A 23,015-nucleotide genomic window follows, 5' to 3' on the forward strand; every position below is an offset into this window, starting at 1 on the left:
TGTTACTATTAACAGTAGCTGATAACATGATTTTACCTTTGTTGGGAAGTAACGGCTGAACTTGAACTTCTTGAGAGACAGAGTCATGGAGTAGGTGCCAAAGAAGAGGATGAAGGACATGAGGGCCAGATCTGGAACATACTTACAGGAGTTCCCCACCAGAGAGCCTCCATATTTCAGACACTCCTTCTTACTCAGCTGACTCCAGTCCAGGTCTGTCAAGTTAAACTAGAGGCCACCAAGAGGAGAGTGGAAGGATGGGATGTTCAGAGAACACAAGGGAAGTCGGGGAACGGACCAGACACAGAGCAGGCACGAGAGAGAGAAAGAAAGAGAAAACAAGCGATAACAAAAGAAAAAGCAATTGTGGCCCAAAACCCAACGGAGCCCTCTCTGGGCATGCTAAAGCACTGTGAGGAACCAGAGTGAAGGCTAGTCCTGGACATCTGACGGTCTGTCATTTGATTCAATTTTTGTTCTTTTATTCCTGTTCCACAGCCCCTGGCTGATACTGGCCCTGTTTAATCACCCTGAAGCAGTAAGGAGGGACTTTTCACACACATCTTTTGTTAAGTTTTTGTTAAATACCAAATTATGTTGTTTATGAGCCTATCTTTAACACTTGCTGGAATGGGATTTTGTTGTCATTCCAGGATCACCATGAGGAGATGAAACTCTACGTCAAGTTTTGGTCTTCAGAAGAAACTCAACGTGTTTGATATCAACCTGTAACAAACTCTCATTTTCAGGTTTCGATTTAGAGTCAGATTCATTCTAATTCATTTGACTAATTGGTCACTCCATCACTTGCTAATCCACTAGTATCCTTTTTGACATCAGGAAAAAGGTTCTGCTAATCAGTTAAGAGTACAATTAAAACACTAATAACTAAATATTGTATTCACTTTATTGTCTATTATGAACCACTTACTGTATTGAGTCTTTGTATTGTGAATAAAGGGCCAAAAATGCAGTAAACAGATGTTTTTAATTCACCATCATGTCGTGATTTCTAAATATTTCTGTTCTGTCATCTCTCATTCCCAGATGTTTTTTTTAATCTGAAGTTCAAGACACCCGCAAATGAGAATATTCAGGCAGAGAACAGGTGACTCTTAATGTCACACCTCTCTGACTGTTGCCACTTACCAGCAGAGTCATGTTATCATCAGCGAGCGGAGCTGAAACATTTAAACCCAGGGGAGATGCTGGAGGGGACAGACACAAGAGGCTTAGCTTTAGCAGCTATGGGTCATATAAGAACCCAGCTTCATCTCTGTTTTATCAGCCTGATTACTAAAAGCTATAGATCCATACTCACTTTTTCAGACAAAATCCAAACGTGAGGCAGACAATATATTAAAAAGTAAAGGTCAAAAATTTGATTTAAGGACAACAAACCTTCTGTGAGAATTCTACAAAACTACCTAGCAGTCATTTCAAAATTTCTCTGTATAGTAAACAATAAAAACAGGCATGCATCAACATTTTGGACCCTTACCCTGGTCTGGGGCAATGCATTCACACTTGTAGGATGTTATGTAATCAGGTTTGAAGCCCCGATTGATTGGGTAATAGTTAAAGCATCCCACCTGAAAAAAACAAAACGTACAAAGAAAAAAAAGGAAAGGTTTGTTCATTAATGCTGTAAATATCTACAAAATGTTTAGCCTGTCACCCACCATCTTCTTGATGGCATCAGAGATAAATATAAAGGAGATGAGGCTGGAGAAGCCTTCCTCTGTGAAGCGGGTCATGTATTTGATGATGTAGCTGGCGTCTGAGAGAACCAACACAAAACACTGCAGACACGAGTGAAGACCAATCCACAAACGCAGCTCCATGTAGTCGATGCTGTTGCTCCTGTGGAATCAGATCCACAAGGCAGTGGTCAAAGGATCGAAGATTTACAAACAGTCCTGTTCTGTCTTCTGTTTCAGGTTAGACTGTCGACTAAAATGTGCAATACTTCTTCTGATGCAATAATTTCCAACTTCTGTGAAGGAAATGTATACTACACATACCTGAAACCGTAAAGAAATAGGAAAAATCAATGTTTCACTCTTTCAATGAAAAAACTATATTTATAATTGTTTTAATAACAACATGTTTTTAAATGCCGTAATGCAGATTGACAGTTTGGAATTGCGTCTCTCAGTATTAAAGTACCTTGTCTGTATAATGTGCGGTATTATTTGTGAACATGACAGGAAATGACATCATATCATCAAAACATTTAAAGGTATTACTTTAATAATGTGAGGAGGAAAATTAAAGGTAAGGATTGTTTTCAAGTGTGTTTATTAGTTTTCCCTTCACTAGTCTACCAAGGTGGGCTGCCTAAACATTAATGTTGTCTTTCCAACAAAAACATGGTTAGAACAGCAATGCTGATGACATCGGCTGTATGTCACGAAAGGAAAAAGCAAACAATGAAATGACCAACTTGGTTTGATTTGGCTGCAGCGGAGCAACAATCAACTTTGACCTCTCTCGTTCCTGCTCACTGCACCGTTACACTTTTAAAACCAGGGGAAAGCTCGGATGTGTACTCGCCAAGCAAATACTTTTCAGATGGTCACATCTAATGCTTTTACTCTCAGCTGTGGACATTTTCTCCTTTTAGACACAAATTGTTCAAGTGTTACCGGTAGCTTGTTCAGAAAGCAGCCGGCTCTAAAGATCAGTTCCTTTCTTGTCTAGTCCTGCCTGTTCCACTTGCTGTTCTGTCTTCTGTTCTTCCATGTCTTTAATTTTCTGATTTAATTTTCATTACTGTACATTTTTGTTGTCGTCAAAAATGTAAACCAATAATCATCATAATTTAATCTTAATAATAGTATATATTTGTTTTAGTCTGCAAAAATCCATTCCTCGAGAAAAAAAATGGCAAAAATATTTCATCAACGATACTAACACTGGTTTAAAGGGCGGTGTACAATAACTATTGAACTGTTTTCTCCTGTCTTCTTGTGTTTTGAGTTTTGATTTAGACTTTTACTTTTTTTTTAAAATTAAAAGATTACAAATTGCTTTTGGATCTGTATTTCTGGAATTAGTTGGAATATCCATCCATTTTCTTCCGCTTATCCGGAGTCAGGTGGTGGGGGCAGCAGCCTAAGTCGGGAGGCCCAGACCCGCCTTTCCCCAGCTACTCTCTATCCGAAAGTCTATCTTCCCTCATTCGTGAATAAGACCCTGAGATACTTAAACTCCTCCACTTGGGGCAGGGCCTCGTCCCTGACCTGGAGAAGGCATTCTACCCTTTTCCAATTCAACACCATTGTCTTGGATTTATAGAAGCTGATTCTCATCCCAGCTGCTTCACACTTGGCTGTGAACTGCTCCAATGAAAGCCAGAGATCACGTTCTGATGAAGCCAACAGGACCACATCATTTGCATAAAGCAAAGACAGATCCTTAGGCCACCAAAACGGATCCCGTCAACACCTTGGCTGCGCCTAGAAATCCTGTCCATAAAAGTTAAGAACAGAATCAGTGGCAAAGGGCAGCCTTGGCGGAGTCCAACTCTCACTGGGAATGACCTTGACTTACTGCCAGCAATGCGGACCAAGCTCTGACATCAGTCATACAGGGACCTAACAGCCCCTATCAGAGGGCTGGGTACCCCATATTCCCGGAGTACGCCCCACAGGGCCCCTCAAGGGTTGAACACCTTCTCCAAATCCACAAAACACATGTAGATTGGTTTAGCAAACTCCCGTGCACCAGGGAAGCTCAGGAGTGTGATTAACCTGTAGATGGAACACATCCTGCGGCCCCCCCTTTTTAAATAAAGAGACCACCACCCCAATTTGCCAGTCCAGTGGAACTTCCCTTGATGTCCATGAGATATTGCAAAGAGTTAGAATGCTATTAATTATTTATTTATTGGTTTTGTAAAAAACCCTTTTTTAATTGTGTCCCAGGTTAATTGTGATGTATATTTTTGCTATTTAAATCCATTTGATTGAACATGCTTTGGTATGTTGGCTCTCACTTGCTGAACTCATAAAGCAGTTTCTCAAAGATGAGGATGGGTCCAGTTGAACTGAGAATGATGAGAGGCTGTCCACCAAACAAGCAGAAGACGGTTCCTGCTAAAGCTGTGCCGAGGAAACTCTCCATCACTCCCTGAGAGAGAGACGGGCCAGAAAACACAGACCTGTGAGAAGATGACGGGCTCAGTAGAAAAAAATCAGTTTTTCATGTTGCAGCTGTTTTGTGAAGACCTGGTAATTGTCGGTAGCATCGCCTAGCAGACCTCCGAAGGTGATGGCATTGGTGATGCAACCCAAGTAGATGAAGAGCACAGCAGAGATGGACTGGATATGGAAGCCGTCGTAGATATCACTACAGTAGAATGGGGCCTTCCTCTTGATGTCCATCCACAATCCACCACAAACTCTAGAGAAAAATATGGAACACAGTTTAAGAGGAATTGTACATAAAGTCATATTTGACTTTGACCTTCTATTCCGTTACCAAATCCACAGTCCTTTCCAAAGACAGTCTACACTCATGTGAATTTCTATTTTAATTGAATTAATATTAATAGTATTAAATATCCTGCCTCAGCTACACCATTTACACCATGCAAGCCAAACTAAAACAGTCCTCCATCCTGTTTGCTGTTTATTTCTTTGGCTTTTAGGTACCTCCCAGTAAATTTCAGCTCCTCTCCCACTTCATGCTGAACAGGAAGTTCCTCATCTTCTCCAGCGGCTCCACCTGCCGAGCCGTTCATCTGACCCAGCTCATTCAGGTTAAGCACTGATTTCCTGTAATGAAAGCACCATATTGTCACGTTGTGGGGATGCTTAGGACCCAAATATGCAGATTACCCAGACGACAAAAGGCAGAAGTTGGTTCAAAGTAAAAATCCTTTTGTTTGCAGGATAAAAGAACAAAAATAAATCCAAGGCAGCGAGCCAAAGTCCAAAAGTCCTGGAGCACAGGACACCCAAAGCTCTCTTAGAGCACCAAAAAACCCAGAGACCAAAAGCTCACTAAGAGCACGAAGACCTGGAGACAAAAGCTCAAACAGAGCACGAACAAACGCTGACAAATACACAATGGACCGACAACCACACAGAGACAAGACAGGGCTTATATAGACTGGGAAGATGAGAGGGAGATGGATTGCAGGTGTGTGGGGAGAGGGACCAGGTGAACACAATTACTAACTCAGGGAGGAGGAAGAAAACACTGGTGGGAAAACACACACTAAGGCCTAGTCCACACGTAGCCGGGTTTTTTTTTTTAAAACCAATATCCGCCCCTCCAAAAACTTGCATCCACACCACCTCGTTTTAAAAAAAAACTCTGTCCACACGTACCCGGATAAATACGTTGTGAAGGACATACCAGACCTGTAGGCGGCAGTACTTCCCCCGTTCTTAACCTCGTCCTTCGTCTGTGGTCTTTCGCAAGGAGCAGTAATTCCGCTTGCAAAAACAAACAAGCAAAAGCGCTTGGACAATTGATAAAGCGAGCGCAGCTCTGAGGGCATCCATGCTGTCGGCTAGTGTAAACACAGGTCGCACACGTGATGTCAGCATTTTTTGTCGCGGAAAGTGACGTTGCGGACCTTAAAACTCCGGTTTTGTCCGTCCACACGCAGACACCCAAAACAGAGAAAACGCAGATCTTCACTTTGGCCGGAGTTTTTAAAAAGATCCGTTTTCGTGTGAATAAACTCCGTTTTCGTGTGGATGACAGGCCAAAACGTAGAAAAATATCTACGTTTTGGCAGATCCCCGGCTACGTGTGGACAGGGCCTAAATACTGAAAGGCTGTAACAAAGGAAAATGACCTAAGAGAAAAACAAAAGACCAGAAGGCATGAACCATAACTAATATTCTAAGGGGAAGCTGACACTAAAGGAAAACACTACAGAAAGAAACTACAGGGGCGTGACTAAGAGGGGGCCAAGAGAGCACAGGACCTGGGAGAGGGAAGTCTGAGGAGGGAAACCTAGAGGGCAAATGGGGAACACCAGGAGACACACGAGGAAGACGCAGACACGACACATGAGGCGCTAGAAGACACAACAGGAGCACCTAGAGACAAATGAGGACAAAAGGAGACACATGAGGTGAGACGCAGACACAGACCATGACACATATGTGACCACGTTAGTTTAATGTCTTAAACATATACAGACATTACAGAACCATGTTATTGCAGGTATGTGGTAACCAGTGGAGATCACTTGGCTTTAGCAGAAGAACTCTGTTCACGATGTGATGAAGTGGTGTTATGGGAAGGATAATAAAAACCTATGTTGTTTTGTTCAAACAGGATGATCTAATATCCAAACTCAGTAAAGACACAATCTTATAAAGAAAAGCACGTCCACAGGTATAAGAAGGCCGGGTTGTTGGGTCATCATACGGTGTGACATAATGATTCTCTAAACGCAGCTGGAAGACAAGCTGCAGGTTAACGCCGGAGTTCTGCTGATGACAAAAGCTGCTGAAGTGAATTCTGTTCAGAGACGGGTTGAGTCAGCAGCAGGAATAAAAGGGTGTGAAAGGGAAAATGTTTACAAGGAGTTGAATGAATAAATGTGATTTTATTCTCTGCGGTAAAAACCATGACGAAGACAGTCTGCTGTGTCTCATGGGTGGAGAGGAGATGGTGCACATTTTCAGAGGGTTTAAGACATATTAGCTCTTAGCTGCTGTAAAGTCACTGACCACTAACCTGCTGGGTTACTTATATAGGAAACGTTTTAGTTCCCATGTGACACTCTTCTTGTTTTATAGGAGGCTCTGTTTTGCATTTTATTTTTAACTCACTCAACCATTTACAAAGGTGACAACATTACAGTTCTACTGCAAGCAACAAATAAAACAGGATAATGAGTTCACATGCCTCATTTCTGCTGATGGAACCTTCTTTGGTGGCTCAATGCGTATTTTTGGGTCCCATTCGCCTGGAGGAAGTACGATCACCTCATCCAGGAACTCATCTACACCTGCAATCAGGTCTTCACGATCCCTCGCTTTGTAGGCAACATCACTAAACAGCTGGAAGAATGGAAGTGGTCTAACAGAGTGAAGGAATCAGAAATATCAGTGAAGTGAGACTGCCAGTTTGCATCTTACATCATCCACCATGAGAGTAGCGATAGCTCTGCCAATTTCATTGTAGGACTTGGCTTTGCCTTGAGGACCGAGCAGGATGAAGAGAAATCTGTGAGCAAAGGAATATTAAAGATTTGTAAATCCAGACACGCATTGTGACCAATGGAGGGAGGGGGGGGGGGGGGGGAATCATACCTGGTTGGAACAGGGACCTCTGTGAGTCCTCCCAGAGTTGTAGCTTGAGCCAAACGAACAAAGGAGACAAATGGTTTGTCCAGAAAGTCCACCTCACCGATCATCACGTTAGAGGCTTCGGCATCACGGGGAATCTTCTTCATGAACTTATTCTTCAGCTGAAGGAGGAGAAGAGAGAACCATCTTGAGACATTGCTACATTCATGTGCTCTAGGTTTAACATGTAGCTGTGGCTAATCAGATCTTGTGAGCTAAAAACATCTTAGTCCAACAATCAGTAATGGATAAAGACCAAAAACACACTTCTGACAGTTAGCTGTAGAAGATGCATTCAAGTGTTGGCCATCTTTAAGCCGCTGTGATCTTCCAGCTTTCACATTGAGTCAGTAAAACAATTGTAAAAAAGTATTTATCATGTGACAGGGTGAGCATCCTGACGCTGTATCCCGATTGATCATGTGCCATGGCTACTTGGACACGGCTCCTTGTGTAAGAAATTGGAGGTTAATATTATTGCTTTTAAGCTTAATATATTACCTTTACTTATGACCAATAAGCTGTGATATTTTATATAAATATAGGATATCAACTTTATTAGTCTTTGAATGTTTAGTCAGAAGATTCTAGGGTTCTTTGTTTTTTCAGTGATCAAACACACTTCGTATTAAATCAGACAGAGTCAGGTTTTAAAAAGGTAAGAAATTTATTTTCTAAACAAATTAAAAACAAGACAAGTTAAATAAGATGATTGTGATGGATGAATAGAAGTGGATGGGTGGTGCTGTTTGATAATTGAATGGTGTTTGTTTATCAGAACCTTGTATCTAGATTCTAGAAGAAACTGAGTTCTGGGTGTGAAAAGAATTTGGTCTGCATTAAACTAGAAAGTTGGTTCTTATCAAAACGGCATCAGACCCAATCTTACTGTGTTCTACGTACCCCTGAGGAGACTCTCTTTCAGATCCGAGATGTCGGGGGGGTCGGGTGACCCCAAGGTACCGAGGATTGTAGAAAAGATTGCACTACGACCAGGTCAGTCCAAAGCGGCTGTTTTTGAATAGCTGAAGGAACCGTTTTGCTGTGTCAGCTGCAGGCAGCTTTTAGTTTGTCGAAAGCTTGTCAAGAGATGTGGTGATTAGAGAGAGTTTCCTCCGGTGGCCAGTCCGGAGTTCTGCTCAAAACTGAATGCTGAATCACTCCGCAAGTGATCCTGTTTTGATATTCTCATATTAAGATTTAATTGGCCAATCGGGACGTGCCATGTTAAGCAACCCTCAGAACGTCACGCCCTCTCAGACACAGGATGCTCTGATTTATGGGTAAGAACATATCTATGTGCATGAAATTACTTTAACTTTAATTTATCTCTAATGAACATTGTGTCTGAGTGTAGATAATGATTCACTTGTTAAACCAAACATTACTGATCATAACATCAAAATGTTTCATTGTAATAATAAAATTCATATCAACTTCCTTGAATTAGGCACCGATTATTCAAAAATTAATATTATTATTCATATAACATTTGTTCATTCAATCATAATATTATTTAATGATTATTTAACTTGTGAGTTGTAAAAGTTATTTTGTCCTGTGAAGCAAGCGGATAGATAGCTTGGCCGAGAGGAACCTTGAGGAAGGAACATGATGTTGACAATCATAGTGTAAACACACAGTGGTAAATCTTTCCTGCAGCTTGGAAGATTAAGAGACGCAGAGAGGCAGATCCATGTCTGTAGATGACCGGTCACTGAAAAGGCCAAACTGTAGTTGAAAACTGACCCTTCCTGGATGCTACACTTGCCATGTTTTCTTCATCACCATCATTTCTCTCCTTGTTTCTCCATCCTGCCGACAACACCAAATGTGGCAAGGTGGAGAAACGAGTGCCCGGGCGGGATTGGATCCACAGACTACTGGATAAGAGTCATGTATGCTAACCAGTCAGCCAAAAAGACATCACCATGGCCAAGTAGCCAGGGCACATGATCAATCAAGATACGGTGACAGGACGCTCACCGTCACAATTATATTCACTTAACCCTCTCAGGCTCTAAACAAGTTTTGATAAAAGTCCTTCAGGGGTACTTCTGAGTTGAAAAATACTCATGAGATATGTGTGTGGAGTAACCAGGTAGGTAGGTTTTACCATTGCAAATCTGCAACGCCTGCCTCCAGAGGGTTAAAAGGTTAAAAGGGTCATTTGTGAGAACACCCAGGGGTCATAGCTCCGTTTCTACAAACACAGGCTGATCAAGAACAAAAATAAACTTTAAATAAACTTCACTTCTATATAAACCATGCCTGGCTTGTTAACTAGATTTTTGTTTTGAATATTTATTTTGAGCCATCTGAGATCTCAACAATATGAACTGAGTACAGTAAAAATATAATCCTGTTACAGGCTTTTTACATCTTCGTCCCCCTCCTCCTCAATAAGGAAGCACGTGGTGGTGGAGTGGTGGGTGCTTATATTAAAATCTCTTCATAATCTGTTAATGCTGCTTTCAGAGTCAACACACCAGCTGGTCCACTTTCTCTGGCCGTTAATGTCTTGTTCCCAAGCAACAAAAAACAAGACTCTGCTCTGCTCCCAACATCTCTTTACAGTTGGAGCTTTATTTCGGTTTCATTATCCTACTGTATGTTACCATTTCCCAATAAATGGTAAATAGCCTGTGTTTGTATAGCGCCTTCTTAGAGTTCTACAGCCCCCCAAGGCACTTCACAACACAATCAGTCATTCACACACACATTCACACGCTGGTGGAGATGAACTACGATGTAGCTACAGCTGCCCTGGGGCGCACTGAAAGAGGCGAGGCCTGCTGAAAACTGGTGTAACCAGTCCCTCTGACCCCCACCAGCAGGCAAGGCAAATAAAGAGTCTTGCCCAAGGACACAACAGCAGCATTCTCTGGGCAGAGCCAGATTCGAACCTGCAACCATCCAATTACTGGACAACCCACTCTACTGGGCAGTTAGAACCCTGAATGGACAGAAAAATCAACTCTATTGATATTATTTATTGTATTTTGTAATGTTTTTGTTTTTATTGCATGGTGCATGTTGTACTTGTTTTAGCTATTTTTCTTAGTATTTTTAGCGGATGCCTAATGTGAAGCTCTAAGAATTTTCGTTGAATGGACAATCATTTGATGACAATAAAGGATATCTATCTATCTATCTTTACCTTTTGAGCTACTGCTGCACCAATGTGTTTAATTAGTATGTAGGAAGCCTGGAGGAGCAGAGTCAGTGCTTTTGAACAAATAATCACTACAGTGATCCCAGGATTATCCTCACTTTGAAGTTTGCCTCCAGATTTTATACATATTTGATTTTCTTTTAGTTATTTATTTTAAATTTTTATTCTAGTAAAATGCCTCGGATTTTTATGCTGAGAGGTGCTATATAAAGATGTATTACTTCTTCTACTTCTACTTCTTCACTCCACTCCAGAGGTTGTTCCACATCTAGAGATCACACAACCTCAACTGTGCTTAATCTAAACAAAGAAAACTTATCCTGGAGAAAGAACTCTGTTGACCCTAGTATTGGCTCTGTAGTGCCATTCAGTTGATCCTCTGTTAAAAACATTTGACACACTCCCTAAATTCAACAATCTGTTCAGTTGTCCAAACAAGTTTCTTCAGATCTCTGATGCCTTTTATCTTACATATTTCTCTGACAATTTTCATCTGACAGCTTGTTAACTGGTATTCAATGCTTTTCCCAGTGTTTTTTTCCTAATACTTGATGTATTTTCTTCTAAAATCTAACATCTCAGACTATTATCTGAAGTCTGCAGATGTTTGTCGTCCTTATTTTTTATTGTTTGGAGTTAAGATACTTGCATTTACATTCATATAGACAATGAATAAAAACAAAAAAAATCTGAGAAAGACATCTCAGTTGGAAAATAATTTAAATCAAAATTTCACTTTATGTCCCCTTTAAACTCCAGGAATAAATTCCACGAAATGAACATTATCTAAGACTTGTTGGTCATGCACCATTGTGGAGACAACGCTATGATAAACCACGCTCATGCCATGAAACTCCCTCATTAGCATAAACTCAGTCACTGCAGGCTGTTTTTGTTTCAGAACACTTTAAAAGCATCCTGCTAATCCAAATTCTTGAATGCATTAACAAGCGTCTGGAAATGGGCTGATTAATGAGCTATGGTTTTGTTGCTGGTTAAAATGAAAGTGACTGGCTAATTGACATCACAGCTTTAGTAAGCAACACTAAGACCATAGAAACCTGGTGCTGACAAGAAATACTGGCAGAAATGTGGTTCTAGCTGCTTTGTGGTGCAATTCTTGTTTTTGTCCACAGGTAAGTCGAGTAGTGGAGTGAAGAATATTTGGACTGAGAAAAAACACAATGCAACTGGTTACAGCTGGCCTATCCAGCGCCAGACAGTGGTTTATAAAACTAACACCCTTCCAACTAGGCCTTGCTTCTTCTTTACAGTGTCAAAAACAACTAAATACAAGTGTATTTTCTTTAAATACTATACTATACTGTACTGTACCATACTATACTAATACTATACTATACTATACTATACTATACTAATACTATACTATACTAATACTATACTATACTATACTATACTATACTATAATTTGTACATACAATGCACTACAGCTCATCACCAACGGGTGAATGTGTGTGTGTGTGAATTGGTAAATGACTGGTGCTATTTAAAGGTGCTATTTAAATACCGGCCATTGACCATTTGCAATTTTTCTATTCTCCTCTTTCTGAAAGAGCACCTGAATAAGTCACAGAATTATAATAAATCACTTTAAAAATCAACATTAATAAACTGAATAGCAAAATGTACTGTTACTATGCAATGTGGCTCATAGCTTTTCCATTTAACCGCAGAGGACAGTGTTGCCCTCTGCCTCCCGTGATCTCCTCTCCGATAGTTCCATGCATGATCCGACATGTAGACCCTATCATCTCTGTTCATAGTTGTGTGTCCACAACTCCTTATTTCTGTGGCTTCCTTAATCAATTTTTTTGTATTTTTGTTAGTCTGTGTTTATGATACTTGTTCTGTCCCAGTCCATTATATACTATACCATACCATAGTTCATTTATATAACACATTTAAAATGCAGCATGGGAGCCCAAATGCACAGGCTGGACCAAAACACAACCAATCAAAGCAACAAAAACAGAAGATAAAAATACCGATCAATAAAATCAAATAAATAATGAGGAATACTAAAAACACAATTAAACAATAACACAATAACACAAAAACGAGTCACGATCTAAAAGCCACATCGTAGAAGCGGGTCTTTAAACAAGATTTAAAAACCGCCAACGATGGAGCCTGTTGAACTATAATAGGTAAAGAGTTCCACAGCTTTGGGGCAGCATGTTCAAATGCCCGTTCACCCCGTGATTAGTAATGCATCCGGGGAGTTCAAAGCAGCAGGAGGTCAGCTGACCTCAACATGCGCGTGGGTACATAGGGAGTGAGCAGGTCAGAGAGATAGGGAGGAGCCACGTCATTGAGTGCTTTAAAGACAAAAGTCAATAGTTTAAACTGTACTCAGAAAATGACAGGGAGCCAGTGAAGATGTACCAGGACAGGGGTAATAAGGCTACGTCAGTGCATATTTTTCAAGAACCAGGCAGCGGCGTTCTGGACAACCTGCAGTCGATTCAGGGCAGAGACCGGAAGAGTGGGGGCGTGGTTATGGAGCTGAACTAGACACACGTACTTTTGTGTGCTCCAGGCGATGTTTCACTAAGTTCCTGAAAACCATCCTTTAACTGCTTGAACAGTGATATCTACTGCTTGTAGCAAGTTATTGTCAACATTATGCCGGCAAAGAAAGCACAAAATAAGTCTAAAGTACACTCTTCTCCGAGTGAGGAAGAAGACGTCTCAGGTGCCAACAATCAAGCTAACTCTACAGATGATGCTAGCCCTGGGCGTCTCGACGTGAGTACTGGAATGCCCCAGAATTTGGATGTAATTCAAATACTGGACGGGATCAGAAGTGACTTTTTCACAAAAATTGGTGTGGCAGAGGATGGGGCAGAGAAGCGCATCAGCAATGTGGAGGATAACGTTAACTCAGAGAAAGGCAAGACAGAGGCGCTAGTTAAACAAGTGGCTCTCCTCACGGACAAACTTGAGGACCTTGAAAATCGCTCTCGCCGATCCAACCTACTCCCGAATAGATTATTTTTTAATTTCCTCATCTTTGCTACCCAATATCACTGAGTGCGTATATGACAGCATTGTTTTGTCAGATCATGCCCCAACCTCACTATTTTACAAGGCAGAACAAGTGAATAGCCGCTTGAACAAGTGGCGCTTACACCCTAAATGGTTACATGATTCTGACTTTATAAAATTTGTAGGAGAGCATATTGAGCTCTACTTCTCAATTAATACAACTCAAACAACTGCAGCCATTAGATGGGAAGCTTTTAAAGCATATATTAGAGGACAAATGATAAGTTTCACCAGCTCTAAATGTAACAAATTTAAACAGACAATGAACGAATTAAACAATAAAATTGGGGAATTAGAGAGAGAAGTTATCATAGATGTTTCAACACAAAGAAAACAGGAATTATTAACCCTTAAAGCTAAATATGAGGAGATGTCCTTGCTTAAAGCCGAAGATGGTCTAATAAGATTGAAGCAGACGTTTTATGATCAGGGAGAAAAGCCGGGTAAACTGCTAGCTTGGCAGATAAAGAAACTTGAATCTGACAGAGCCATTAATTTAATTAGGAATGATCAAAGGGAATTATCTACGGATCCCATAGAAATTAAAAACACCTTTGCCTTATATTATAAAAACCTATATAATTCTGACAGTCCATTAGACCTGGTGAACCAAAATACTTTCTTGGATAGTTTGGTCTTCCCTTGCATTTCTGAGGCTATGAAGAATGAATTAGAGAGAGAAATAAATTTCAATGACGTTTCGGATGCCATTGCTAACATGAGGGGAGGTAAAGCTTCGGGTCCTGACGGACTTCCGATAGACATGTACAAGCTATTTAAAGCAAAATTAATTCCCCCATTACTAGATGTTTATCTGGAATCCTTTACAACAGGTTGCTTACCTGCTACATTACGTAGTGCCCTGATCATTCTTATTTTAAAACCAAACAAAGCGCCAACTGAAAGCGGTTCTTATAGACCCATATCGTTGTTAAATTCTGACTCCAAAATCATAGCTAAGGCTCTGGCTATGAGGCTGGAGAAGGCGTTTGATCGAGTTGAATGGCCCTATCTAATTGAGGTGCTTAAGCGTTTCGGATTTGGTGATCACTTTCGTAGATGGGTTGAAATTTTACTTGCTAATTCGGTTGCAATGGTATTTACTAATAATCTAATCTCTCATTCTTTTGAGCTATTTCGAGGCACCAGACAAGGGTCTCCAATTCTCAAACGAGTGTTAATTGTTTGAGTGTGTGCTTTTAAACATATTTTACTCCATTCAATAGATGAAATATCTTCTTGTGAGTCACTAATCCATTCCCGTCTTCTACTATCAGAGTTGTCCTTATGGTTTTCGACTAACATGCTATAAAACTGGGACACCAATCTTTTATCAAAATAGTTTTTTGTAACATTAATTTCTAGGATTGACAGTGGAGGTTGATGTACTGAGTTATTTAAGTGTGCCAGAATAAAACCTCTAAGTCGTAAGTACTTAAAAAAGTGTTTCTGCGGGATATTAAACTTTGCCCTTAATTCCCTGAATGACATTAAAGAATGTTCCTCTTTCAAAATATAGCAATCGTAAAACCAGCATAAAATCAATTAAAAGAGGAGAGTAAAAGCAAAAACTAAAATCCATAAAAAGACTAAGAGGCCGGGGCATCGAAACCGGGTAAAATTTGCTAATTCTGAAATGCCTTGACAAAAAAATGGGTCTTAAGGCGAGTCTTAAAAACCCCCAATGAGGGTGACTGACGCACCACCAAAGGCAACTGGTTCCAAAGTGCAGGTGCCAACACCGAGAACGCACGGTCCCCACGTGACCTGCACTTAGTGCGTGGAACGATCAACAGCTCCCTGCCGGCTGAGCGAAAGGCCCGCGAGGGGGCATGCCTATGCAAAAGGTTGCCAAGATATGCTGGAGTAGTTCCGTGTAAGGCCTTGTATGCCAGTACCAAGACCTTGAATTTTGTCCTGTATTGCACAGGCAGCCAATGAAGGGATGCCAACACAGGGGTGATATGTTTCCTGCACCTAGTGCCTGTCACGAACCTAGCGGCTGAGTTTTGTACTAACTGCAAACGTGCTACCGCACCCTGATTAAGGCCGGCATACAGTGCATTGCAGTAGTCGAGCCTTGAAAGAACAAAAGCATGTGTGACAGTCTCTAAATGTTAGACTGTTAGAGAATGTTTATTGTACTTTCTGCTTTCAGCTCTTGTGTATCTTTGGATTATTTCTTCCCCACATTCCTTTTTTTGTTCTATTGTTCATGTGTTGAGTTGGCATTTGGTTTCTCTTATGTCTGCTCTATAACAGAGTTTGCATGGTATTTCATATATGACTCCACTTTTTTGTCTTGCTGATATCTTGTCTTTTGGTGTACTAAACTGTCATGTTTGGTTTTGTTGGTGTGTTTATGTTGTGTTTTTCTTTATTGCGATTATTTTTTCCGTTATTCCTTTAATATATGGAAGGGTTGTCACTGGCTTTGGTTCTTATTTCTCTGGACTTCTGGTTCTTTGTTTTGGTTGTTCTTTTCATTCTGTTGTTGGTTTGCTGGTTTGAATAAAGGTTTAGTTGAGATTAGTGTTAAGGATACAGCAACACTGGTTAGGTTTAGGGTTACGGTTAGGCACAATACAGTCACAAAAATGAATTGAAGTCAATGGATGGTCCTCACTATGATGGAAGGACAGGCGTGTGTGTGTGTGTGAGATGTTCAAAGCCATTCCTGTATTTTCAGGTGGAAGGTGTGTATGTTGTGGGATGCAGGGGCACTCAAAGCTGCTGAATCCATTGCACTTCAGCAAACGTAAAAGTTAAGTATCTTGCAAAACCTTGAAAACTTGGTGATAAAAGAATGCAAAAAGGAACGTCTGCTTGTCTGGTATTGTTTACACTGATGTTAGCGCTGGGAACTGCCTGTGCTGACTTTGGCAGCTCTGCTTTCCAGAGGAAAAACAATTTTCTTGCAAAAGTTTCATTTTTGAGGGTTATAAGATTACCAAGGGATGTACTGGCCTGTATCGTGTACATCATTTTCATTTTTATGTTTTTTTGCTTTAGCATTTTAGGTGTATGGCAGTTACTCTAACTTACTAACATCTTAATCAGCTTTAATTAGCTTTTGTTCAAACCCTGTAACAATTAGACTTTTCAAACTAGCACCCCAAGATGTCTTATTAAAAAAATTTTAACAGAGCAAATAAATTACTGTTAGTTAAATAATTTTTTTGTTTAACCTTTAAGTTGGAGCGCAATCTTGTGTAAAACTGAAAAGAATAAAGTTACAACCCCAGCGCTTGCTACATTAACGGGCAGCAGTGGTTGCTTCTCTGGGGTTATAGCCAACTATTTTCCTCCGTGGCATTGTTAACACACACCTGTGTGCTCCAGCCCAGCAAAATGCCAAAACGTCTGCTCTTATAGAGATAAACTAACTGTGTCACGAACTCCTCCTGCTAACTACACTTCCCAGCATTCCCCCCACCAACGTGGCTTGCCGACGTCATTACGCCGACACTATTTACGGAAGCACCGCCGCTCTTACATCACTCAGTCATCGTTCCTACCAGACATTGAATCGAGTTCTCAGGCTTACCAGCCCTCAACCCAGGGGAAGGATCTTCCCACGCTGTCTACCGCTAGTAAGTCAGCTTTCTTATCCATCCGGAACTGCTGCTCAGTCTCGGCTCTCTCCGAGTGCTGCGTTGCCATTCCTAGAATAAAGCCGCGTGCTCTGTCTAACCCAACGCTAGCCACTCCGCGTCTGGGTCACACAGTTATGCCACAAACAATCTCCGCTACGCTTCAGCTCAGCCGCTAAAACCTGACAAACTGTTGATGTCAATGCATCTAATCAGCAGCTCCTGGCAACCTGAAATAACCTTATAAGATGTCTTTTAGTGAAGACTTACTTGATCAGTGCTGGGTGTGTCAGAAATATCATTCATGCTTCGGCTCTGGGCAGGATCTGTAGAAATAAAAGTATTGCTCATTTCTGATCAGAAACATGCCGTCTGAGTTTAAAAAGACAAGAACACAGCAGAGACTTTACATCTGAATATCTATTTGCTTGTGAAGTTTCTCAGTCATTTGGAGCCCAGTGAGTGTTGTAGGTTGAAAAAAAAGGACTTCAATCAAAACCAAGAAAAAGTCTGGTTTGTTTGAACTCCCAACGATCCTAATTCTATTGTTTAGAAGAAACACAGAGGGTGGGGTGCTTATCGCATGACCAAATATTTCTGTGGAGGATTGTGTTCTGATCGTTCACTTTCTTCAGTGGTTTTTGGCAGTAAAAACATCAGAGAGCCAACAGGAACATAACAAACCACCAAAGAAACACCCCCCCCCCCCCCCCCCCCAATGATCCTTTTTACTCCTATCATTAACACAGAAATCAGCAAAGTGCACACAGCAGGGCCAAAATCTCTTCAGTAAACATAAAATATGCCCAGGGCATCACAGTGACGTGGTGAGTATGGAGATACGCACACAAACACACATAAAGACTGGTTTTAATTGTCACAATCATGCAGTAGTAAGACACTGGCAAGGATCACAGTTGATTAAAACAGAGAGTATAAAAGTCCAGTTCAGATTTTGATTGATGGGAATTTGAGTGCAGTACTCAGATCCTAAACGTAACTAGCTGAATATAACTTATAACGTTTTTGTGTCATGTCTTGTAAAACTGATTAAAACCACATCATGATTTCTCTATTCAACAGCGACACAATAAAGTTTGACTGACATGTGTGTTTGTGCTGTAAACACGTGTTTGTGTGATGAGTTGAGACTCACGCAGACGGCCAAGGCTGCCTGACTGCCGAGAGCGTAGGTCTTCTGTGGAGCGGTGGATCCCAGAAGCTGAACTAGTACTACGGCTCAGATTAACCTGAGGACTGCGATCTGACAGAGCAGCAGTGGAAACGAGTAAAGAAGAGGTGATTTTATAAAACAAGTATTGATCAACATGACTCAAAAGGCTTCACAATAAGCAGGTGCTTGGAATCAGAGTTTGTGTACTGGGAAGCATAAATGAATGGAAACACTCAGCACAAATCCTTACTGGTAGACGTGTTGGAGGACTTCCCTAAGTCTGCCAGTGAGCGGTGGATTGGTTTCTTGGTCTGGTGACGGTGTCTCCTGAGCAACACAAAGATGATCTTCTCCTTCATTTCTGGAGGAATGAGGGCATCGGCTATCTGCCGGTCCACAATCTCCTCTGAGGAAAATGATTACAGCACAGCATGGATTATTTCACAGAGGCTGTTCAGAAAGCTTCAACTGCTACAGTAATTTACAGGTTTTCCACAGAAACCCACTCGTGATATTTCCTCAATAGTGATTGTTCATTCAAGAACAACTTCTATGACAGTATGGGTCTATGGTGGAAAAAAGTTGAACTTTTTAGGTTTTCCACATTTTACTGGGAACTGGTGACAATGGTTAATGGATCTTCTGAAAGTGGCAGCTGTGACACTATAGTTGATCTGAGACTCTGGAGTGTACCTCAGTGTTCATGTTCATCTGTGATGTTCCACTCATTTATGATGGACAAAGGACTGAGACGTAAATGGACACCTAAGTACTACCAGAAAAAGAAGTTAACACCTTATCCCTGCTGAAGCCATTGAGATGAAACAAAAACATCTGTCTGAAAGGCACAGGTTTTTTTGTTTTTGTTTGTTTTTGTTTTTTTAAGCCTCCGCTTGACTCAAGTTAATTCTGAGCATTTGAAGCAACAGCTTGTCTGAGCGGGGTTACAAAGTAGCTGCCATCTAAAAGACACTTTAATCACAAAAGTATCAAGTTTGTGTGCATATTAAGTGACAGATTTTCACACCTCCCCATCATCCCATTACATGGTTGATCCTGCAGGGATAGTTTGATTTTCCTGCTGTAAGCGACCTAGGCTAATCTAGAGGCAGCTGCTGATGGCTGTGTCACAAATAATTCTGGTGAAAACTGTGAAGTGAAACCGATAAAATGTAAAGTTTACACAAGAGTGCTTGCATGTGAGTGTGCAGACAGAAGATGTTGCAAGAGTCTGAAAGAACAATAACAAAGTCGGTGCTACAGCAAAAACATTTCATGTGTATCTGATTTATGTGAGAAATGTCTGTTATTATGTAAATGCCAAAATATTACTTTTTATTCTCCCAAAAGCATGTATCAGTAAGGTTAAACTGTTTCTGTTATGGAAAAAACTGAAAAGGACAAAAAAAATAAAATCCTTCAGGTTGACAGCTTAATAACTTCAGAGTTTTCTCTTGGTTTTATAAAATGCATCATCTGTTCAAACAGCAAACATTGGGCACAAATCAGCACTCTGACTGTGTTACTGATGTTTAGTTTTACAACCTGATTTTCGCTGCCAGCTAGCTTTCCAGTAGCACTACTCAGCCTTATGATAGTTTGCGTGATTCTTACTCTTGACAAAATAGCATGAGGTTATCAGTAAACAGTGTAAGAGAACTTTTATGCACCACAGAAACACTGAAAAATGGTGGTGTTGGTGGACGTTTTGCTCAGTTTTATGGCTTTTGTCAGACTCTGAACCAGGAAATGGCTGCAGGCAGTGAAGCATATGGCAGAAAACTCTGGAGCAAGCAGTGACTCCGCCCTCTAGCCAATCAGCAGCCAGAATCACAATGCTGGCCCAACTCAAGCTTGGTTTATGCTTGACGCATTCACTTTCCGCTTGGTAATGCGGCTCGCGGATGGAACACGCTTCAGAACTCGCAGCGTTTATGGTTCATGCGGCTTGTCTCTGCGGTGAGCCAATATTCTCCCAAACTGTAGGGGGCAGCATGGAGCTCTACGGCATGCATCCAACACTACACCATAGTAGAAGTAGAAATTACTGTTGTTTACAACATGGCATTCCAGCATTTTTAACAGCGTCCTCGTCTTTTCCGACAGTGCGAGCTATTTCTCTCCAAGAATTATTATCAACATGTTGATCACAGTGATCTCTGAGGGCTGAATCATACAAATGTCTGTATTTATGAACCTCTGCCATACTAGTTCTTGCCAGTCCGCCATGTTTTTCCACGTCCGACCGTCCGCCTGGTTAGAAATTTTCCTAGGTGCCCGTTGCGGAAATTTTGGGCCGTGCGGAGGCGCGGTGGAGGGGCGTGGTTGTTAAAATGACGCAATTTTGCAGCGCGGAGCCGTGCAGACCTCGCGGACGCGTCAAGCATAAACCAACCTTCAGGTACCTCAATGGAGCAGGGATTAAAAATAGGGGAGAAGGTAAAGAGAAAATACCGAACAGTGCAGTCGACGGCCGAGCTGCATTGGTCCGAGTTACTCTGAGTAGCGCTCCTGGAAAACTACCCGACTAAGTGACTAACCTACGATCTGTGGTAGTGAGTATCCCTCCAAGTCGAGCACAATACTTCCAGTCTGCAGGCAGGTCCTGAGCTCAAACAGACTATGGAGGGTCAGCGTGGACACGTGAGGCTTGCTCCATCTTTCTCCTCCCTCTTCAACCTTCTCTTCAAATTTCACCCACCTCAAAAACATAAAAAATAATAATATATTTTTTTAATCTGGAGTTCAAAACAAATCAATTAAGTTATTTAGCAGAGATGTGACCAAGTCACTGCTTTGCAAGTCACAAGTAAGTCACAAGTCTTTCCAGTCAAGTCTTGTGTCAAGTCCAAGTCAAAGACTACCAAGTCCAAGTCGAGTCCAAAGTCAATGATGTGGAAGTCCAAGTCAAGTCCAAGTCCTTAACTTTGAATTTTCAAGTCATAATCAAGTCATCTGTCCAACTTCAATTTAATGACAATGATAATAAATAAATTCCAGAAATAAAGCATCTTAAAGTTTAATTTATTTGCTCAAACAAGCAGGAAGTGCAACTGAAACTGATTATAAACAAAGTGCTGCTGCGTTTAGCAGAACAAGATCAAACCCAGAACGATGAATGATTTATGATTTTTGTCCATGTTGTGCCACTTTTGTGCTAAAATATCAAATATGCTCAAGTAATCATCAAGTCAACAGACACAAGTCGATTCAAGTCGCAAGTCATTGGCGTTCAAGTCCGAGTCAAGTCGTAAGCCTTTATAGATGTTAACAAGTCAAGTCAGAAGTCATTAAGAAAATGACTTAAGTCTGACTCGAGTCCGTCATGTGACTTGAGTCCACACCTCTGTTATTTACATGTTAAAAAATAAACAAAATAACTGATTTGTTTGGGTGCTGTCCCATTCTCACCCTATGTAATTTTAATCTACTGGCCACTCTAAACACTAAACCAAGGACAGTCCTGTCACTATTGTATGTATGTGAGAGTACATGTTACCGTGCAGACTCCTTCCACTCTAATTCATCCCCATCCTGTTGAAGTGTGTCCATCTCTGTGAATATTGTTGGTGTTGGAGAGCTGTCCTCTTCCCCGAGGATGTGGCGAAGTCTTTCTGCAGCAGGAGACACTATAACAACACAAAGTCAGGTTTTTTCTTATCAGTTCTGATGGTATTAGTAAAAATGTCATCCACATTTATTTGCTAAAGTAAATATTCCATAGCATAGTATTAAATAAAGAAGGAGGAATTTTTTTAACTGAACCCTGTTTATAGCAAATGGATATTTTGGAGATAGTACATTGAAGTCTGTGGACAGATCTTTCTCTATTAGGAAATGACATGGTCACAGTGTCCACCATTTGCATCAGAGTTTCTACTAAAGCCACATAGCCAATGGTATGATGTTTATGGGTAATAGCTAAGGATCATTTCAGTGATGCCCATTATCATCACACTGTCTTTAGCAGGGTGGGAATATTACAGAGGCTTCCTGTCTTGTCTGTCTCTGATCTTCTTGCATCTCTTTTCAGTCCTACAGAAAAGGATTCCTATCCCATATTTTAGTTCTTTTTAAAACACAGAAAGGTTTTATTTACCTGGTATCTTGTCTTTTGGGTGTACTAGTCTGTTTCGAACTGTTGTGTATGGTTTTGTTGGTGTGTTTATATTGGTGTGTTTATGTTGTGTTTTTTCATTGTTGCTCTTATTTTTTCTGTTGTAACAAGATGAAGGAGCCATTTCTATCCTCTAACAGCTGTTCCCTTTTGACACAGTGCCAGAGTGCATGAAACAGCCTCAAGGTCATGCATTCGCTTCTAAACTGTTTACGTTCCAGCAGTGAAGACAGAAGAACGAAGAATGAACTCTTTTCTTTTAATTAATCAAAGAACTCTATTTTAATAAAGCTAATCCATCAAAGTTTTATTCAATAATAAGATGTGACCAACCTGTGAAATCATAATATTAATTACTTTATTATGATCCTAGAGAAATAATAAGTACTGTGACTTTAAGTGTTCCAACAGGTCTCATTTTGTCAGGTTCGTTGGCAGATCTGAAGCGTGACTGAGAGGATCTGTTGCCCAGACGCGGAGTGATGGAAATAACCTGCGTGGTTATCTCCTGAAGGTTTAGTTGGAAGGTTTAGAGGGCTGGTAAGCCTGGAGACTCGGAACAAAG

At 40.9% G+C, this 23,015-nt stretch overlaps 1 protein-coding gene across 1 annotated transcript in view; it reads right to left on the reverse strand.

The window, feature by feature from the left end:
- The window catches only part of slc4a5b (solute carrier family 4 member 5b), a 56,238-nt gene that overhangs the window by 18,295 nt on the left and 14,928 nt on the right, over positions 1 to 23,015 (reverse strand). The window contains exons 4-18 of the mRNA XM_070552212.1: positions 21,833 to 21,962; positions 20,874 to 21,034; positions 18,584 to 18,739; positions 18,316 to 18,423; positions 17,430 to 17,485; positions 7,287 to 7,444; positions 7,113 to 7,200; positions 6,880 to 7,034; positions 4,659 to 4,781; positions 4,233 to 4,407; positions 4,001 to 4,134; positions 1,683 to 1,863; positions 1,502 to 1,592; positions 1,150 to 1,208; positions 37 to 228 (exon numbers count right to left, since the gene is read on the reverse strand). Of these exons, the coding sequence (XP_070408313.1) occupies positions 37 to 228; positions 1,150 to 1,208; positions 1,502 to 1,592; positions 1,683 to 1,863; positions 4,001 to 4,134; positions 4,233 to 4,407; positions 4,659 to 4,781; positions 6,880 to 7,034; positions 7,113 to 7,200; positions 7,287 to 7,444; positions 17,430 to 17,485; positions 18,316 to 18,423; positions 18,584 to 18,739; positions 20,874 to 21,034; positions 21,833 to 21,962 (1,967 nt within the window). The remainder of the gene's footprint in view (positions 1 to 36; positions 229 to 1,149; positions 1,209 to 1,501; positions 1,593 to 1,682; positions 1,864 to 4,000; positions 4,135 to 4,232; positions 4,408 to 4,658; positions 4,782 to 6,879; positions 7,035 to 7,112; positions 7,201 to 7,286; positions 7,445 to 17,429; positions 17,486 to 18,315; positions 18,424 to 18,583; positions 18,740 to 20,873; positions 21,035 to 21,832; positions 21,963 to 23,015) is intronic.

This window comes from Nothobranchius furzeri, chromosome 6 (genome assembly GCF_043380555.1).
Source record: "Nothobranchius furzeri strain GRZ-AD chromosome 6, NfurGRZ-RIMD1, whole genome shotgun sequence".
Lineage (NCBI taxonomy): Eukaryota > Metazoa > Chordata > Actinopteri > Cyprinodontiformes > Nothobranchiidae > Nothobranchius > Nothobranchius furzeri.